The sequence below is a fragment of the Frankliniella occidentalis genome, unplaced genomic scaffold, assembly GCF_000697945.3.
Source record: "Frankliniella occidentalis isolate FOCC.00 unplaced genomic scaffold, Focc_3.1 Scaffold184, whole genome shotgun sequence".
Lineage (NCBI taxonomy): Eukaryota > Metazoa > Arthropoda > Insecta > Thysanoptera > Thripidae > Frankliniella > Frankliniella occidentalis.
The window spans coordinates 191,148-212,634 of NW_026267310.1; the positions used below are offsets into that span (position 1 = coordinate 191,148).

Consider the following 21,487-nt stretch of genomic DNA (forward strand, 5'->3'; position numbering starts at 1 on the left):
CCTGTCGCCGTGACGAGATATTCATTTATTGTCGACAGATCGAGATTGGCGGCGGCGCGCGTTGCGCGGCCAGAGGCGCCCTTTCACCCAGCCCCTCCCCCTCCCGGGGCCGTGACGCACCCTGCAAAAGGCTCACCCGCACCCCGCACGGTCCGAAGCGGAAACCTCCTGGCTACCCCGAAACACACCCGTCAACACGGGCGCGTTTCTCATTTAACACACCAAACCCATGACAGCACGCGACCTGGACTTTGCAAAGCCCCCCCTGACCTGAGCAGGTGGCGCTGCCCGTCGCTATGGCAGCTGTGGGTCCAGCTGGCCTGCAGCTGGCTGCAGCTGGTGCTGCTGAGGCCCCGTCGCGCCGCCGACGGGCGACCGAGAGGAAGAGAGTGGAATGGTTTTTGAAGGGCCAGCAGCCCCGCCCTGCCCTGTCTGCCCCGTCCGGGCTCGCCCGCGGTCCCCTCCTGCCCGGTGCCAGAGCAGTCCGCGAGGGCTTCGTCCGACCCGGCCCGGCCCCATTTGGCCGAGCAAGTGATAGCGCGCATGGGCGTCATGTGCGCCGGCCAGCAGAGCAGCTCCCGTCCCGTCCATCCGTCCGCGTTTTGGGGCGCGCCATACTTGGGTCACGCCGCTCCGGCTAGACGTTGATGAACACTTTCTAACTGCGGGTACGTGCCTCGCGCGCAGACTCAACGCCGCGCCGCCCTTGCAGCTTGCACAGCTTGCAGGGGGCTGCTCGTCGTGGACTCACCCGTCACGGACATCCCTTCCAGGGGTGGCGGCGCGGAGAGGCGCTCATGGGCCCCGCACTCGGTCGCGGTGCTCCTCCGGGCCGCTCGGGCCGGTGCCGGTGGCGGCGTCGCGGGGGCGCCGGGGCCGCGGGAGCCGGCCAGGGGTGTGAAGCCCTCCACTCGCACTCGCGGGGGGTCGGGGTCGGCTAGGCGCGGCCGGGGTGCGCCATGCGTACGGCGGCGGCGACGCGATCGGCACGGCGGGCGGCGGCGACGGCGGCGCAGCAGGTGATGAGGCGGGCTCGGGCTGCTCGGGCCGCGCCGGCGACCATTCTGAGAGACAACGCCACCGCGGAGCCGCGAGGAGCCGCGCTGCAGCTGACGGCCGCCCCGCCGCGCCCCGCCGCGCCCCGCCGCGCCCCACCAGCAGACGCCTGCCGCTGCCGCACAGCCTCCCGTCCAGTGTCCTACTCACCCACTACCGGGCCGGGATTTGAATGGTGGGGGATGGGGGAGCTGAGGCCCTGCCGCGCCAGTGCAATGCAACAGTCTCAACTCAAGTTCGTCACTCCAGATCCACCATCACTCCTGAAGCCTCGCTCGCACAGCACAGAGATGCGGCGGGGCGACAAGGTTTTCTTGTCAACCGGAAGACAATCTCCTTCTCGATCCGGAAGCGGGCCAAGCTAAGCAAGTCCAGAACAAGACCGCTCATTGCTGGACTGGGCCAGTTTAGTATGAACAAGGAGTCAGAAGCCCTCCTGCTTGCAGTTGATGTCGCCGCTCTTTGGCTCATGGCTAGGGTTCAAGAAAATGGGTGGGTGATGCAAATACATGAAACATTTCTTCCAGATTCGTTTTTTTTATTTTTGCTCTGTTGTACAACACATTTTCCCCATTCTACTGACTAGGAGATGGATACAAGCAAAATAGACTCTAACACTTCTTTAATATGTACTTTCAAGATAGTTAAGTGAGTTAATTATAATAACCATATCATCTTTTACAAATAAGGTTTAATGTTTTAACTTGCTCCCAGGGCCACCCACCAGATATTACAGTGAGACAAAATAAATTCTAACACATATAAATGTTCAACAGCAGAAACTACACATGAGATTAAAGCTGATAATAGCAATATATATCTCTCTTTTCTCTAAATTTTACCTAATATTGTAGCTATAGCACAGTGAACTCAATTCCTCCTTACCCATGCCCCTTACCTTACATTGAGGGCTTACCACCAACAAGAGAGGGAAAACTAGAATTAAAATAAACTGGTCCATAGTATGATTCACATTACTTTTCTATAACAGATGTTGTAATAACCTTGGTAAAAGGAACATTTCGATAATTTTACAACCAACAGTTCAAATAAAGAACAATAGAAACAAAATTTAAGACATGATTTGTACTAATTAAGTAGCTGCTGAGAATGAACTGCTTTCCTATAGGCTATGTATGTATAACTCTAGTCCTCACCAGAGCCAAATCAGAGCAAGGTGTAGGAGAAGTCTTAATGAATTTCATTGAAAACAAAAGGTTGTGCTTGTTCAGAGGAAAAAGTATGTGCTCTCACACAAAGCACCCTGTACAAGAATAAGAAATACAAGATTCACACAAATTTTGCACACATTGTAAAATTACAAATTTACTAATGAAATGTGCAGTCATACACTAAAATCAGAAATCTTGTACACTCTAAATTGGTAAAAATTCACAAATTTTGCCCATAGTGCATTACATTTTTAATCAAATTCGTTAACATGATCGATGATCGCTGTGAGATGGTCAACTAAGTCCTGCGTAGGAACTTTAGTTGAAATCAAGCCAAATCAATCAGACATCATCGGCTGACTATCTTTTTGGAGAAAAAAAATGATGGTATTTGAGACCGGAAAGAGGAAGAAATGTACAAATAGAAATTTAACATCTAAGAATAAATATACTGAGTAAAGTATGGAAAAAAAGTACAAAGCAAAGCACATAACTCTCAAAGATTCAATTTCGTCCCTGGTAAGTCACTCCTATAGTCAGTCATGTCACATCACAAGCAACAACCTATTAGGCCCCTCAATGAACCAGTGAGTCCCCACCTGTCAAGTTTCTTTTCTTTTTTCTTCCATAATGTGCATATAAGAAAAAAATGACAGTACTGATTATTTGAGCCTATGTAATCTGATACAGCTGCAAAAGCAACATTAAGATGTCTAATTTACTAAGAATTACAACTGCACACTGATTCATAAATGGCTGCTTTAGAAAAGCTGTCACACCAACCTAGATATTCTGCTATTTAAAAATTTGACAATGATTAGGCAATTTCATTAATGCCACACACTAAAACACATGAGCATAAAGATTCAATCCTTAGGGGGTGCTGGTGTAGAAAATGGACAATTGCTAATATCACATGTAACAAATATAAAATATTTAAAACTTCTTTATATTATAGGTAGTTATCTGATAAATCAATTATTTTGATAGAGTGATAAAGACCAACACTCTTTTAAACCACCAATATATGTTCCCACACAAGTGGCAGAAAGAGGACAAGCAAGTCAGGTGCCAAGTTTGAGCCAGAAGAAAAGGTTCATTTGTAAATGAGATGAGTGAATCTGGATTATGGGAACGGACGGAAAAGCTAGAAGAACTTCTTCAAGAGAATCAGTAATATGGCAATGTCAATTAATTAATTCATTTACAAGTGTACAGTTAACAAGGGAAAATACTGCCACGAGCATGAAAAATAGCTGTTAGACACATTTGACCGAAAGAGCAAAACATTCCTAGAACACTAAATTTGAGGGAAATATAACCAAGAAAAGCGATGTTTTTAACCAAAGCGACAATTTAAGTTAGTGCCAAGATTTCTGAGTCTGAAAATGTTTTCTGAAACTAAATGCAATTAGAAAAATTTAGACAAATATCTAAAATCCTTCCTCTTTATTTTGTATATAACTGCACTGCTTTCAAAAATCATAAAAGGCTATAAGAGTGATGCTCCTATTTTCCTTGAGCTCTTAAATGGCAGGAGGTAGGCTAATTAATTGTACAATAAATGGAGACAGATGAACTGAGCATATTGTACCAGTAAGTTTACAAGTATCTAGAACAGAAAATTCAATTTAGGGAAATGTATAGTTAGTTTCAGTGTTCATAAACATAAGTTATCAGATATGGAGCAGTCTTGCAAAGAAACTAATTTTCAAAATGCAGGGAAAGAAAATTGGGCTAACATACTAACTCACAAGGCAGTACAATGATATGCATAATCCCAAGATAAAGAAGGAACACAGAAAAGCTTAATAAAATTATACCACTTTACAGCAAAAACAAAGAACAGCCTGAGGAGAATCATGACTGGTGGAAACACACAACTAGGATATTTTAAAGTGTTAAAAAAGAAGAAAAGTTGGTAAAGGTTACTAAATTGCTTGGATAAATGTAAATCAGCAAAGATTAAAAAAGACCTAGATCGATCTGCCCAAACAGAATCATGAGAGATTTTGAAATCATCCTACAACTACTACAAGTTAAAACAAAAACAAAAAGAAACTAGGAAGGCAAACACGTAGTATGCAAATTTCAGGTTTTGGGGTACTGTTATAACTTTTGTTTTGATTGATGTTTTGCCATAAAAGGTGGAAAAAGAGCAATAAGTTGACCAATCAACAAAAGAAATACATACGACTGATCTGATAATTGATACACTTGTGACATAGCATAACATTTCTTTTCTCGTGCTTCTTAGATGATGTTTCTGTTGATTAGTCTACATTCTAGTGTTGAATAGTATTCAATACTTCATGGAAAGTTATCACAAATTGTATACCAAAATATTGGCACTGAAAGCCATGGGAGTGAGTCTATCGGAACAGTCCTTGCAAATGGCTATGATTGGCTAGAGAGGTGGACAACAATTCCAAACACATGGTTAGATAAATAGAGAAAAATTCTAAAGTCAAACAGTTAATAATTACTAATTTTAAAAAAAACTACACAATTAGCAGCCTACAGTGCTCCACATAACACAGTCTCAATAAAATCAAGTGCAAACTTTAAGATACAAAGTCATGCATTATCAGGTTACATTTTTCAGGGGTATTTCAACATTTTGTATATTTGACATTTACTGTAGAGTTTGAAGGGCAAGATAAAACAACTAACAAGCCTCTATACGTAACGACTGCTCAGCATGTTCAGATGAAAGGAAAGGTAATACATATATGTTTTAAAGGATAACAGGAATGGATCAGTCTATAGATTAAAACTGCATACTGCCACAACCCGGATTTTGAAAAAAAGGGAAATATAAATCACCATTGGCACAGTTTTAAAAAATCCTTGTCACTTAGCCCAAGTATGTCCAGAGGAGTTGGAAATTTTAAAACAGCAAATGACAACTGCTTTGTGTGTGCATGTGCAGTTTGATCTTTGAAACTGTGATTCATTGCAAAATTAGTGGGTTTTATGCTACATCAAAATATTAAATAAGACAAAACTCAAACAAAACAGAAGAATCAATTTCAAAAGTCAAATGTATTGTTAAAAGATGTTCACACAATGGTAACTGATCAAAGTACAACACTAAAACTGCAATACTACCTCCAAACCAAACACAACAATGTCCTCTTTCAAAGAAAATGAAAACACAAGAATTCAATTGTCATGGTATTTTAAGACAGTAGATCCCCCCTTTTTTACCTCTTTTATCCAGGAATGCTCTACTACTCTTTGGCTTATATCCTTCCAAAACATACTTCACCTTGTAACTAGCAAAATTATAATGTGGTCCCTCCAAAAGTTTGAGAAATACTTTTAATCAGACACAATACCATTTAATGGCACTTGACCATGAAAACTGATTTTTAACAAAGAGCCTTAAGCTAGGAGAGGAGAGGAGATCCAATGTTGGATAGAAGGGAAAAGTACTATAATATGAAATATTGATTGACAATGTGCCAAATACTTCTGATGTAGAAAAAGCAAAGTCACCATCATAAACAGGTTGGGCAAGTAAAAGTAAAACTGTGCTCAATTGTACAAGTAAGCATTTCTTTTCACAATGCTGTATAGAGCAGTCCACAAATGCCAATCAAGTCAAAATAAATTTACAAAGGTTTCTTTTACCCCTAAAAATCTATCACATCTACCTGTCAATGTGCAACTCATTTTACCACTTCTTCCAAGTGAATAAAATTTAAAATACTACTTTATATTCAATAAAAAGCTACTGGTAAGTTGTATATTTATGCAAATTCACAACAAATTGATTCATTTTAATAGCTGTAAAAAACGATACCCTCCCCATAGTAAAACAATTAATCAAACATAAACCATAGGGTACAAATGTATTCCCAGTCACATGCATTGTACTTTCAAATGTCATTTTCAGGTTTGACAATTCCAAAGCGTCTTTACAGATCTGATTATCTACAGTTAACCACAGTCCACTACCAAAATGAGACTTGCAGGATTAAATGTTATGATAATCACCCAAAAATACAGACAATAACAGCTCTTAAGCAAATAGGTTGTGATTATTAATAAGAAAAACCATAAGAGGAACCTTTGACTTAATAATATTTCTTGTATGTACAAACATCAGTTCGCAGTTTAAAATGGCTTTATACAGAAACCACTATCCTGATATAACTACACTACGGAGACCTTTGCAACTGCAACCAAAGCTATAACTAATCATAGAATCCAAAAATATTGTTCATTTCATATATCCCTAGTAATAACTCTAATTATAGTACAGAATTTATTTATCACGAGCAAAACTCCAATAGTCAGTTGAAATTCTATTATTGAGCTCCCCTGTTACAAGGCGAGAGGGCATTCATTATAAAAATGAAGAACCGGTCCATGACTTTGATGCTATGGTTTTCAAGTAAAATATGTAAGCCCAAGATTTAACTTACAAATTTGACCTCAAATTATTAAATTATTGGACACCTTCAACAGCCAAAAAATTAGGCTAATAAATCCAAACAAAATGTACCCAGAAAGCTAAATAAAAACCAAAATTTCAAAAAGTCAGTTCGCCAGAATGTGTGAGTTCACACAACCACATTTAAGTGTACCTTGTTTTCATATCCACAGAAAACATTTCACCGATTCAGATCATATATCTTGCAGGAATCAGATTTGATATGTAGGTTATTCACACACATGAGCAACTATCTGACTAATCAAGTTTTAAAAGTTAATTTTTAAGAGCTAAAACTTTTGAACAGAAAGTTTGGTGAATTATGAGAGCAAATTGATATCAAAACTGAGCCCTACTTTCAACAATCTTGGACCGGAGACGCCTTCCCTGTTTCTGTCTTTAAGGAGGGCTTGTTGCTTCACAAACAATGCAACTGTTGTTTGTGAAGCTGGGATTGGAAATAATAGACCTTTAAGGACCAATTTAACAAGTTAAGGACCACAAAGATGTCAGTAAAAATACTACCCATACTGACAAATCTTTTGATTCTTGAAATCTGACTCCTCAATGGTGTGGAGCAAGAAAAACGTAATGATGAGATAACTCTTGGTAATAATATTGCTAGCAGTTAATTAGAATTATATGATGCAGCGCTAATAAAAAGAAGTCCATAGCTATATACTGTATATCATTAATCATGACTTGAAAATGCAATTGAAAGTGTAGTACAGTACTATTGTAAGTTATTACTTAGTTTTACACATCCGAACATTACCAAAGCAAGACCTGACTGGTCAACACTACATTTTCACAGCAAATAACCATCATAAGTAATAGAAGTTCTGAATGATTTAATTATCATAGCACACTGATCACATGCAAATTAATTAATAACATGATTCTCTGCAACACTAACGAATATAATTCAGACATTTTACTGTCACTGCTCAGCCTACCAGTTAAAAAGTACTAAGCACATGATCTGATGATAAAAGACAAAAGTCAAAGTGACCGCAAAGATGAAATACATACCAAAGGGAATGAAAAACAACAACAACAAAAACAATGAAGTAATGATACTGAAATAAAGCAGGGGTGAAGCTATGAAACCAGGTTTCTGGAGAAACAACAGCAAACATATTCGTGATATATAAGCAAAAGATCAGCTAATGGACACTCACTAATTCTCTCCTGCATTCCTGAAACAATATACATTTCACACTTGATGTGCTCAGCCCCTGAGATAATAAATGTAAACGATAAGTGATGATGAATGACTAATTCACATATACTATTGTTAAGAACAGAATAAATATGTCTATTTACAAGAAAAGGCAAGCAAAAGCAAACATTGATGCTCCAAACATTGAAGGAATGGTTATAAAAGACACACCAACACATAACATTGGGAACAAATTCCCATCTTGATAACACTTACAAAAAAGGGTTAATTACAATTCTTTCCAAATGCAAAACAAACAAAGCAAATGAAAACAAGCAATGTATACTTCAATACATTTAGTGTCAATTTTTTAAATTGAAAGAAAATAAATAGTATATAACAAATAGAGGATAAAACTTGCATTTATCAACCGTGTGCGCGATCTAAAAGACGCCTGGCGGAACCAGAAAATAACCATTTTCCTTCGCAAAAGAGTGATTCTCCTACATCCAAAACTGTTACAATTAAAGTATTGTTTGCTTGAACATCTGTATCACAGTATCTAAAACACATCACAAACTAATTTGATCCTAAACATAATTCAATTTGACAAAACCCTACAGCACATTATCACCAACTGATGCTGCTTTCACGATAAAGAAATCTTCTTTCAACAAACTTTGCAATTAATTTACAATAGAAACCGTGTGACAAACCACTGATTTGAGGATCACACTTGAAACAGAACATAATTGAAAAGCAAAAGCTAAGTACTAAGCAGACAAAATTTCATAATATGCAAGAGAGTAAAGAATGTCTGTGCATAGGCCAGCTGCATTAGTCATTTATTCTTGCCAATGGTGGTCCTGTAAAAACAGAAAAATACAGAAAAAATAAAGAAAAAAGGGAATGTAAGAGAAATACATGAGAAAAATAGTTTTGACAAGGATCTGTCAACAAACCTATTCTGAAAACCAGAGACCAGGCTGATATTGTGTCTTGGCAGGACTTAAAGGAGCAAACCCATATGACGCAGCAACTTGAGTGTGTGATGAAAACACCGCAGGTTGCATGTGTGCCGGAAGTGGATGCGCAGCATGTGATGCAATCATAGGCCGAGCACTGGCATGATGAGCAGGTGGGGGAAGAGCCCTTCTGTAACACAAAGAGGAATCATTAGATTAAAAACTAGAATATAACAATAGGATAGGCAAAGGCAAATGATGTCTGATGACACATAATTGAAGCAAGCTAGGTGAACATATTAGAAGCGCAGATTTTATTTTTAAATTTTAAGGGCGAGAGTGCTTGAGCTGTTAGGAAATAAATGAGGTTTTACACAAGGCAATGAAAAGCCTACAGCAGAGGTGCATCCAATTCAGGTAAAATACATTAATATACCATGATCCAACCACAATTACTAAATACAAGTTAATAAACTCACTCGAAGTTACCCAGTGCCAGTCTATATCAAAGATCCATCTTACTTCAAGACAAAGCAAAATACATACATACATACACACAATAACGGCTATGAACAATACAGAGTAATATTCATAGTAATTTAGATGTAGATAAGGCATAATTATGAAAGATCTCCTCTAGCATGCTCTACGACCAACTGATCCATAGTCTATAAAAATAAAATTCCAATGAGGGCTAATCGTTACATGTTAGTGCGCCCAAACAGCAAATATTTACAGCATCTTGGCATCATGTATAAGAGATGAAAAAGCCAAAGCATGTACAGTAGCCATAAAATCAGACACAGCGATGACCAAAGCATGAGCATCATCTTTGCAAGTTGAACTCGTACCCGGTGGTGAAAGGTGGGACCTGGTGCCCCGTGGGCAGGTAGGCGGGCTGAGTCGTGGTGACATACACTGTTGGGCGACGATACAGATCAGACTGGTGGTATAAGGGCTGGCCCAGAGGCTGTCCCAACGGCTGGCCCGCTGCGGCAGCTAGTTGATGCGGATGTTGTGGAGAGAGTCGTGTATGCGCAGCCGCTGCCGCTGCCGCATGCACTGCTGCAGCGGCGGCAGCGTGACCCAAAGGCTGCGGAGACAAGTGAGCCGAACTGTGCCGGCTGCAAAAACCAATCACGAGCATCAGAATTTCGTCCCTTCTTCCTATCAGCGTGCCAAGACTTTCCTCAACAAGATCCCGACGCGAACTTCGCTGAGACGAATCAGACATCCGAAGGTGCTCTGTCAGCATTGACGCGACTTGCTCAACTTTGAATATGCACATAGCTCTGTCTAACGTACAGTACATATACTCGAATTCACTCAACCCAAATTTACAGCATTATTTCAATTTCATAAAAAAAATAAAAAATGACTTTGACATTCTAAAACACAAAATCAACGCCACAATTCTAAACAGAATATTCTTCTCTTACCTGTAACCCTGATGCAGGGCAGCAGTCGTCCAAGACTTCGCCAAAAGATGCTGATCTCTACCAACAGTCACAGGCTCTCCTCGGTTGTTGTGGGCAACAGGTGGCTGTGCATACTCTTTGGGATAATCTCTGTGCGTGACAACAGGAACCGAGACCGCGGGTACAGTGGGTTCCCGCTTGTGACGGCTATGATATGTCATGCTATGAGCAGTGGGGGGAGCTAAGAAATCCCTTCCCGAGTGTGCAGCAGGTGGCGCCCAAGACATACGTTTGTCAGCACTATAAAATTAAACATACTTAAAATTAGGCAAGGAAATTTTCAGCATGATTGTAACAAGTTCAAATGAGAGCTGTAAAGTACCTGGCATAAACGATATGTTGGTCAGGAATGGGCGCTGCCGAAGATGTAGTGACATAATGGTAGCCAGAGCCTGAACTGACAGCTACTGCCATGTCTTTGCAGTTGCCTGCATGACAACCCGTATGCAAAACTTGCTGCTGTTGTGATTGCTGTTGCTGCTGTGCCTGTTGTTGAGCCTGCTGCTGTTGTTGATGTGCCTGCTGCTGAGCTTGCTGTGCTTGCTGCTGAGCCTGGTGTTGAGCCTGCTGATGGGCCTGCTGCTGTTGAGCCTGTTGCTGGGCCTGTTGTTGAGCTTGTTGCTGCGCCTGTTGTTGGGCTACCTGCTGTTGGTGGGCCTGAGTTTGTTGGCTTGGCTGATGACTGTGTGCTTGATGTTGATTCTGGGGTAATAGGTAATCCCTATTGAAAAAAAAAGAAGAAAAAGACAGAAAAAGAGAATTAACAAATTAGATCGACGGATGAATGTCAGAAATTGTAAAACTCATTCTAGTTTTGCTTAAAAAGATACCCCTAGGTTGTATGCCAAATGAAAAATAACATCAGTGATAGGGTAGAACATGATTAGACTGCCCACAAGGTAGCACTTTCATTGCTTGAAATGCTGTACTATTTAGGCAACAGGCGTGTAATGAAACTACTCTACGGATAAACTCTTGAAAAAGAGAAAAGTACTGACAAGATTCTATACAACACAATACTAAAGATGTGGGCAGTACCTATGAGTTATTGTGCTGTGGCCGGTACTGGAACTAGTCATTGTAGTGTATTCCAAAGCCTGATTCATAACTTGATCAGGGGGTATACTGGCAATTACATTTGTGCCTTGACCCATGCCAACCCCTATTAATCCACAGTCTGATTGTACTTTGGAGAGCAGTCGCTTCTTCTGAGAATGTGAAGGGGTGCTCGAAACATAGCTTGAGCTGCAGAGACAGTACACAAACATGCCTCTTACTTAACAAGATCCATACTACGAATATTACAATATTAAAACACTAGAAGGGTCCATTTGCTTAATTCTGGCGCACCGGTGAGCAAAGACTTTAGAATTGGGGCATTGTGTAAATCATCAAGTGTGTTCCGGTGCGTCATTAGGGTTGACCTGCCGATGTAGTCTCCACCCGTCCTTCCAACCTACATGGTGCTCACCAAGGCATTGCTCACGCTTGACTCGAGGTGACTACTCCAGCTTTTGAGTGCTATCCCTCCGACTATGGTGTTCATGAGCCTAGCAAAGCCGACCGGAAAGAACAGGCTCACCGGTGCGCCAGAATTGAGCGAATGGACCCTAATTTGAGTTGAAATATTAATGAATAAAACAAAATGTTTTCTTTAGAAGAAAATAATCTTTCAGATGGCAGTGAAGGATAGATGAATGTGAATAAATGCATCTGTGCATAGAATCTTTCATGAAATACAGCAACAGGAATGTTTGACTAAAAGGAACTATCATGAGGTCCAAAGTAGATTTCTTACCTGTGGTTTGGCTCATGTTTCACTTGATGAATAACATGCGTCTGATTGTGGAGCGGCTGCTGTTGAGAATGATGGTAGGAGGAATGCTGTTGAGGCTGAACAGAAAGATGCTGCTGCTGCTGCTGTTGTTGTTGCTGCTGCTGCTGCTGTTGTTGTTGCTGTTGCTGCTGGTGGTGCTGCTGTTGCTGCTGTTGCTGCTGTTGCTGCTGTTGCTGCTGTTGCTGCTGTTGCTGCTGGTGCTGCTGCTGCTGGTGCTGCTGCTTCTGCTGAAGTTGATACTGTTGCTGTAGTAGCACAGAGTGCTTTGCAGGGCTGCGGTGATCTTCACCATCACTATCAGCTACAGTGACGCATGATATGACATTGGCACAATGTCGATTGCTTCCACTGGTTGCAACACCACCTGTCGTCGCAGATGTAATGGTGGCAGGAACAGTTGCAGCAGCAATTGGATTAGATGCAACAGCTCGGTTTGCAGTAGCAACATTTGTTGCCTGAGTTGCAGATGCAGTGCTAAAAAATGGATACAAACAAAAGTAATTTTCCTACTTCCAGATATCTCATGGAACATGTAAAAGGACATATCATGGCATAGTGACCCACCATTTAGAAGGAGATTCATCTTCACTGTCAGATATGGTGATAACAGACACAGCTGGTGAAGGGGTATCCACGATTGTAATTGTGTGTTGACGACCAGAGAGTCCCTAAAATAAGTTCATAATACATAAGTTAAGGGTACAAAGAAAGGGAAAGTAACCTATGGTTTACATACATAAAACAAAGAATGTAAATAGGAGAGTAATTGAGGAATAATCATTAACAAAATACTTATTGTTGTTGTAACTTACTTGTCTCCTATGAGCGTGCCGGGTAGGGTTCCCAACTTGTTGTTGCCACTGATTATTTTCATTAGGTGAATGTCGTCTTGGTAATCTACCATTAGCACAATCTGGAAAAGGAATTTATTAGCAACAAATTCTTATTTTAAAATCACATTAACAGTGCAACAACTAAGCACCTGAAGGTGGTGTGCTTTCCTTGACCCTCTTTTTCACAGGACTAAGCTGAGTCTGCTCCTTTTTGCCATCAGTAGCACGATGTTCAGACCTATGCTCCTGTCTGTGCTGAGCACTTGCATGGGATCCATTTGGAACAGTAAGCAAATGACTGTGATGATGGTTATGATGTTGAGGAGCTGTCTGCTGTTGGCTAGATTTTGATACACCTCTCTTACTGCCACTCCCACTAGTTGATGAAGTGTTACTTGCAACATTTGACCAACTACCATCCACTAAACTAGAATCACCAGCTGTATAAACTTCAGCAGCTACATCAACAGGGAAAACTGAACGCTGCTCCTATAACAGAAAAGTGAAATTATCAATCTGCAATAAAAGGTTAACCATCACCTTGGCAAGTGCTTTAAACCTACTTGCAAAAGAGCACCGGAATCAACTATCAGGGATCTACTCCAATCTCCTGCGTCAGATAAAAGTGGCTGCTGTATTGAACCCTGATGACCTGATAACTGCTGCCATGACGGAACAAGAGCCATTTGTCGACTAGCAGGCCATGATGTCTGGACTGCATTTGTTAATAACATTTGTCTGCCATTTGGTTCCATAACAGATACAGGGACAGGGACATATTGTTGCTGACTTCCAACCTATGATATAGATAGATAAGTAAGGGCATTTCAGAGCACAAGAGGAATAAAAACAATTTACAGAAAAGTTAAAATTAGATAATGTACCTGTTGGGATATGATAGGTGGTTGAATCTGCAATTGAGGTGGAGGTTGTTGAGTGACAACTGTCAGGTGTTTAGTGGGAGAAGCCATCCCTTGATAACCAGGTGGGCACAGAATAGAGTTGATAGCCAGTTGATGACTAGGATACTGTCGCCTCCCATTGTACAACTGGTACTGAAAATGATTGCAGAATTAGTGAAGTAGATAACTTAATGGGTAGCTTATCAATAAAGTTTCAGGATTCAATCATACTTGATTAGTAAGCTGATTTGTCAACTGATTATTGTTAAATGTCAATGTGACATTGCCATTTGAATTGGGTACAAAGCTTGCCACAAGGGATGGGGCAGCAGCTGCTGGTTGATGATGACCTCCAGAACTTGTTGAATTGTAGGCATTTCTACGGCACACTTCCATCATTTGCACACTGGCTTTCACATTGTTACAATGGGCATAATCAACTAAATGGGCCAGGTTGACAAAGGAATGATTAAGAGCTTCTCCTGGAGTGATCCGCCGTTCCTAAAAAAGTTACAACAGATATTAATGCTTGAGACAGAACATTGTAATGAAAAAAGATATGAAGAAATGAGTATCATTTCTCATGAAAAGAAAAGAAGGGATATTACCACCTGGTCCATGGTAAGCATTCGCTTGAGTAGGTCAATAAATTCACGTCGATCAGCCTTTTCAGCTAACAGCTCACCACCTTCCAGATCAGTGGGAACATTAACTTGCCCAATGTCATCCAGACAGTTAAATATGTACTTTCGTGCTTCTTTTGACTTAATCCCTGTTTCCACTTCATGTTCCTCTGGAGTCTAGCAAAGATAAACCACACAAAATTATTATTTGAAAAGTGAATGAACAAAAAAGGATAATGGCGACCGAAATATGATGTAATGTGTGACATACCTTCAGTCTCCAAAATGGGTAAGTGCTATCTGTATCCCGGTAGAAAAACTTCTGAGTTTTAGAGGCATTATTTAACATGTGTTCTGTGGGTAGACCTTGGGTTTGACTGATATATCTTATTTGGTCATATTCTGAAGATCCAGGGTATAGGGGCCAACCAAGAAATAGTTCTGCTACCACACATCCCAATGACCACATGTCAATAGCTTCACAAAACGGCAAACCTAAAATTTCCAGATAGTTAAACTAATGCTCCAAACAGAGGTACATAAATGAGTCACTATTGAAGCTTCTACACACCTAATATAATTTCCGGGGCTCGATAGTACCGACTCTGCAGGTATGTGTTGCAGACAGCTTTGCTTACATGAGAGGCACTACCAAAATCAATAACTTTAACTCTATAAGGTTGTCGTTGGGGGTCAACCAGCATAATGTTCTCAGGTTTGAGATCTGCATGAATTAATCCCAGTTGCTGAAAGGTGAAAAATGAGATAAGTTTAAGTAGCAAATACATAAAAACACAGATAGTAGGGCATAATAATAGTGTACCTTGAGTTTAAGAAGGGCTGTGAGGACTTGTTGTAATATAGGACGTATAAATTTGAGAGGCAAAGGAGAGAACTTGTTCTGCTTAAGAAAGTCATACAAGTTCTGCTCCAGCATCTCAAACACGAGACAAGTGTGATTTTTGTGCTGGAAGCCTTCCAGGGCACGAACGAAATTGAATTCATCTGCATTTTCCTGAGCAAGTCTGGACAGAATGCCAACCTAGATAAAAAGAAAATACAAAATGCCAGTATGAGCTTTGGTTGCAGTAACAAACATTAGAGGAAAAAACTAGAAGTAAAATGCATTATTCAGACCTCAATTTGTCCTTGACGAGCATATGATGGATGGTTTTTGAGGATTTTGATAGCAACAATTTCATTAGTGCCCTTCTTCCAGCATTTCACCACCTGAATATTAAAATTCATTAGAACCATGGACATGGCACAACAAAATTGAAAAGTGTCATAATCTGGAACCAACCTGTCCAAAGGTCCCCCGTCCCAAGAACTCCAACACCTCATACTGCGTGGTGTTGGAGTAAAGCACTTCATGTTGGACCAGCTGGTAGTCGCCATCTGCAGAGGAGGAGCCTTGAGGGGCCGCTGCGGCTGCCGCACCCCCTCCTCCTCCTTTGCTGTGCGCCGTCGTTGTTGGAGCTGCTGTCGCCGTGGCCACACTATCACCATTACCCTCGCGCTCGCACGACTTGCGCTGGAAAACAAGTATCACATAGATTATATGACAGGTAAATTGGGCTTTCCCTCATCAAAGCTGCTTTTGGATCATTCGTAGATTTCCGTTATAGCAACATGTTGAGATTTGTCAAATCCACTGTACCAACTTGTGCCCTGCACAGCAAGGCAAGTACAGTGAAACGCGATATTAGCGTTTCCCGCTTTTAATGTAGCATTTTCCACGAGCCTAATTCCAATATACCAAACAAAATCAACCCACTTATTGCATTTGCCCGCTTATGGCTGCTCCAAAGTTGGGCGCTACATCCATTCTCACCAGGTTCAAATGTAGATTAAATGATGAATTAATACAAAAACAGTTTTGACGAAAGTTTTAAACTTTGACATGGTACAAATATATATATGCATAAAATACAGAGTAAAGCTGAAAGTGGTTTATATCAATTAATGACAAAACTACACTACAAAATTAAGTTAAAGCTTTAACATTGAAATCACCATTAACAAAAGAAAAATTGATTTTTGGGTTTCATGATGTCATGTATTATGACAGCTAATTCTAAAACTTGCTGTTACCAACATTTAAGAAATTAAACTTTTTCTTAGGTGAAAGCAGGGTGACAATATGGAATGAATATTTATGAATAGTATGTGAAGGGCAAAGTTTCAACAGCCCTAGGAATTTGGGCTATGGTATGCACTAACTTTACCAAAAATACAAGCAAGATTATGTACTTCATCAAGAAAGATTGTATCGAGTTTTGTCTTAAATTAAGAAAGAATGAACATTCTCACTCTACTTGGTTGGAACTAAAAGAGCACATTCTACAGAGCATAAATATCAAGGGGATAAAACATTTAAGTATCATTATCGTCAGCTAAGACATTTGATGGTCAGAGCCTAGATATGATTAATAGTTATTTAAAGAGAGCATTCAGAATGCCACAAACCCTGGAGTTGTTCTGCTGCCCTACGCACTGCTTTGTGCGCACCTTTTGTCCGCATCGCTGATAGGTGTCAAGCAGTTTTATAGTAGAGGCACGCACAAAGGTCTGCGGGATGGTGTTGGGGCTTCGCTGTACAGCATGCTTAGCAGCACCAGTAGGGACAGAATGATGCTGCAATTGATGCTCACTGGTAGTTGAAAGTTTCGTCACCGGATGTAGGCCAGATGCCTCGTTCAAATTGTAGAGCCCATCAGGCAGCACAGCCAAATCCGCCTGGGGGCACAGCATGAGCCGTGTCAAATGAATCATAATGTACTTCTTTAAAATTTGAAATTCTTGGGGAAAACTATTTAATGACTTTACTATCTGATTGATTTGGATCTGAAGAATATTATGGAAATGAGACGAAAAAGGACATAAAATGATGCGGCCATTTCAGAAAAGATGTGAATTGTAGCTTGTAGAATTGTTGGTGAGTTTCTTCTGAAATAATCCAACTTGAGAGGACAGATTGATCTCTTTCCAAAATGTAGAGCCAAATGTGTACTACTAATATTTAAGAGCTGATTGAGATAAAAATGCCCAGAAGTTTCAGTATTGAACAAAATGGAGCACAATGAAAATTAATGTTTGGGCTTGAATATGAGAGTGAGTGAATAATATTCTACTAAATTAGTAATCTGTCATAGTCTTCCCAAAAGTGTCTGTGACACTGATTTCAGTTCACACGTTGGCACTCCCACGTTGAATTGATGAGTCTCCTTCCAAACTTGTATCTTAACATAGTTACAACTAATTCTAATTCATAGAAATAGAAAGGACGATGAAAGTAAATACTGTTCTTTCTCAAAATTTTGTGTTAAATCAAGAGAATCTTTAGAAAAGTATACTGAAGAACTTTATCAAGTAGTTATTTTGGGATTTAACTTGATCCCAAATGTAGTTAGTTAAATATAGTGTTGGAGTAATTATTACTAAGATGTTTCTTAATTTTAATTTTAGGTTATTACAACTTACCTGCCCGACTTGAGGGCTGGGGTCCAACTTCCGCTTCTTGTGAACGTGGGACACGCCAGTGTTCGCTCCAGGGCAATGGATGAACATGTCACAGATTCCCTTAATTTTTGAGAGAAAAAGAGAAGAAAAGACTGTAAGTTAAATGTTGTTAATAAACTAAGATAACAATGCAAAACTTTGTACACAATGAAGAGCTTAGCAAAATAAATTATGCAAATTAAGGAAAATATGATGTTTTACACAAAGCTATGTTCTCTAGTTGAGACAGAGGGAGAAGATATATATTTTAATTGAAGAACACAGAAGCATATTAGTTTCCATGCACCAAGCTTGCCCTATAGCTAAAACCCTAACATTGTTTTTCTTTTTCTCTTTCAATTTACTTGGTTTACTTAGTTTACAGAAAATATCTATACACACATAACACCTCTGGAAATTTTTGAATGGCTGGCATTTACATAAAAATAAAATAAAGCAAAGTTTGTGCCCAAAAAATATAAGCTGATAGCATCATAATAATCTGATACTTGGATGACAAGGAGTGTTTAAACACCTCAAACTTCATAAAACCAATGGTTAATTTAAATTCAAGCTCTCAAAACCACAATTCATCAGTAATAGCAAACAAATATTTCAGAAACAAGACCATAGGATGTCATTGATATGATAAATCTATCTTTTCCCCCAAGCATACGAAAAGCTGTTACTTAACAAGAGTACTTTAATTTTCGTATTTCTTTTCACACTTGTTAAGTATCATTGCCTCTGACATTTCTTCTGACCGTAGTAACATGAAATTTGGGTTTCATTATAAGCAAGGTATAGGTGACATTCACCACAGACCCAGAATTATGGCCCCTCCACCGACCACAAAAGCTCCCCAACTCCTCATTGAAGTGAGCGCATCTATCAGCTTCCAAAAGTTTGACAAATAATTGATTGATTGAAGTTAATGTCTGCATGCACATATGCCATCCCTTTCATGAAGTTGTGAATGTAACACTAAAGGGCTAAAATTTATCCCTGTTACATACCCAGTCTAGATTCCCTTATCAGCATGACGCTTGATGATAGAATCTTGCCTGAGCACACAAAAATATTTCAAAACCTCCTTAATGTTGTATACACATTACACATCTATACTCATCACTCTGAAATATTGATAACAAGAAAACAACACTCTCCAAAGTTTAATGATATTTTTAAAGCGCAAGAATCTGTGGATTTGTGCACATTACACTATAACTGTAGCAAAAATGCTGAAGAAATTAAATTAAACCTCAGTTTATGAAACACAAAAATGTCCTACTCTTGAAAGAATGTTTACAAAAACAGAATTACCAAAAGTCTGGATAAGAGTACAGGACTAAAGCAAACTACTCCTGCACCCTTTACTGACAGAAAAAGTAGTTATCAAGTCAACGATTTGGGTCGTCATAACCCAACTAACGGAGAGAGGCCTCTAGCAGCAGCGCTGTAGAAGGGCCAACTTGTTGACATCCCAACCAAGCTGTCCTAATCTCTATTTTCGAATCAGATATTTTAGAGTTGAACCATTTTTGCTAATATAATTCCCCGATAAGTGCTATTACTACCGTAGGGCTCCCGCAAAGGGTAACATAGCTTCAAGGAAAGTGGAACAACACAGGCAATGGTAAACAAGCGGCCTGTGCTGCAACCGCAACCTCAGTTTACATAGCAACTAGAGGCAAAATTGTATCACCTTTTCGAAAAAAGAAAGAAATCGGGGAAGTGAAGTGGAAAGCACAAAAATCTCCCTCCCATTTTTTAAGATTGAAATAGTACGGGGGAAAGGTGTGGGAGAACATATGGAATGAAAACAATACGGGATGCGACAAGGTTGTGGGCAACCTAGACCTCATTATCGAGCCCCTCTCGAGGGCAAAATTGACAATAAGTGTGTGGGGCGTAATTTAGATATGTCAAGTGCTACAACAGGAAGTGTCTCACCTCGCTCTTTTCTTGATTGTCCAAAAGGAATCAACTTTCATAGTGACATGCGGGACAAAGAGGCCTTCAAATACCAGCCATCTTGGAACCCGTGACGGGCGAAACCCACTTTGTCGCCCGCTTCTTAAACTTTTTCAGCCTAAATGATGCCACATGTGTTTAATTTTCAACGAGTCGCAAACTTTCGCCATTAATCTTTGTAGTTCTGTCTTTCAAGTATCCTCAAACGCCCATGGATCACTGTATTTTTCACTTCATTCTCTGTTACGAACACGTCTCCGACATCGAGATCCTTCACAAGTGCACTGTTGTGAGGTTGCGTGGTGCGGTGGAGTGTCGGAAGCGACACAACAGTGGGGACGAGCCATGGTGCACGTATCGCTAAAACGCATTAATTTCTCATTAGTAAGACGCAAAATAAATTCACAAATTGCTTTTCTTGAAAATTACCCACAATCGTTACTTTTATTTTTTTTTAATCGCGTTAGTTTGACGATGTGACTCTCATACGGCAGCCGGGTGGACCCGTTTCCGAATCCACTCCCTCACCCTACAATATCGCACGCCATTTTTCGTCAAAGTGTTTTTAGGCACTAGCCACTGACTATTTTAGCACAACATCCACGATGACAATTGCGTACGACTCTTGAGAGCTCTGAAGTATCATCCAAATTCTTTCACGTTTCTCGAAGTCTATATTGGAGGAGATATCAAGGTTTATCAGAGATCCATATTCGGAAAATACGTCGTAGTCTGGTGCCCCCCCCCCCCCCCCAATCCCTTCTCCCCCTTTTCTCACTCGCCAACTATGGGAAAGGGGGGGGGGGGGGTATTGAAGTGGGGAAGGCCCTCCCCCTCCCACCGACTTCCCTGTCCGGTTTCCAGATTCTCTTGATTTGCACGAACGTAGTTTGATGTGCCCTTCCCTTCCTAATAATGGTTTGGCGGCCGCCATCTCTACAATACCAATAGTTATTTCTCGGCATTTTGAAAGCCCCTATTCCCTTTTCTTATTCTGTGAGGCATCAAAGTTGCCGAAAACAGGCGTTAGGCGCCTCTCTCGGTCGTTCTAAATAAACGGGCTCTTAAGCGGTTGTCACGAGATTTGCTGGCAAGTCTTAAAAATACACTTTCCGCACCATTCCTTCACAAATCGTTGAACGATGAGTGCGGCCAGGATTCGTGAAACGATGGTTATAGGTTGCGTTCCCAACTATGCTGAGTGTCTCTGTATTATCGCATCGCACCCCAAAACGGAATCATTTTCAGAAACGTTCAAATATGTCAAAACTTACTGTTGCCGTTTTCCCTATAGACACAGACCAAACCTTTTTTTTCTCACCTTGACATGCCTGGCGACGCCATAACGTCCATGGGGACAAAAACTTTTTCCTATACTGTCAAATATTCGTTCTGGCCGTCCACTTTCTCATAGCGAGGCGAGGTGGTTCCAAGAGATAAGGAGGAGCCCCCATATACTTAAGCCCATCACCCCCACCAACTTATCGCTCGAGGTTCACTTCCTTCGAGCCCAGCACTGCTCGGTGCGGGTCGGAGCGGCACT

General features: G+C 40.6%; 2 protein-coding genes across 9 annotated transcripts in view; both read right to left on the reverse strand.

Moving 5' to 3' along the window:
• Nucleotides 1-974, reverse strand: part of LOC113203771 (proton channel OtopLc-like) — a 39,451-nt gene extending 38,477 nt beyond the window's left edge. Inside the window, exon 1 of the mRNA XM_052272043.1 lies at nt 752-974. Coding sequence (XP_052128003.1) covers nt 752-764 — 13 coding nt within the window. The 5' untranslated portion in view covers nt 765-974. The remainder of the gene's footprint in view (nt 1-751) is intronic.
• Nucleotides 975-1,573: 599 nt separating this feature from the next.
• On the reverse strand, nt 1,574-20,289 carry LOC113203799 (homeodomain-interacting protein kinase 2). Of its 8 annotated transcripts, none has more exons than XM_026418686.2 (23): nt 19,924-20,289; nt 18,987-19,034; nt 17,953-18,051; nt 16,939-17,208; nt 15,773-16,003; nt 15,607-15,699; nt 15,293-15,511; nt 15,041-15,215; nt 14,741-14,964; nt 14,458-14,646; nt 14,078-14,347; nt 13,829-13,999; nt 13,508-13,741; nt 13,094-13,433; nt 12,924-13,024; nt 12,676-12,779; nt 12,073-12,585; nt 11,313-11,519; nt 10,597-10,995; nt 10,236-10,514; nt 9,648-9,920; nt 8,794-8,986; nt 1,574-8,697 (listed from the first exon to the last, which is right to left on the reverse strand). In XM_026418686.2, the coding sequence occupies exons 3-22, from the start codon at nt 18,037-18,039 to the stop codon at nt 8,794-8,796; spliced, it is 4,572 nt and encodes a 1,523-aa protein (XP_026274471.1). In that variant the 5' UTR covers nt 18,040-18,051; nt 18,987-19,034; nt 19,924-20,289; the 3' UTR covers nt 1,574-8,697. The 8 variants fall into 8 exon arrangements, with proteins under 8 accessions (XP_026274471.1, XP_052128008.1, XP_052128005.1 ...); XM_052272048.1 differs by having other exon boundaries at nt 16,981-17,208; nt 19,924-20,288; XM_052272045.1 differs by having other exon boundaries at nt 14,455-14,646; nt 19,924-20,287.
• Between the last annotated feature and the right edge of the window lie 1,198 nt (nt 20,290-21,487).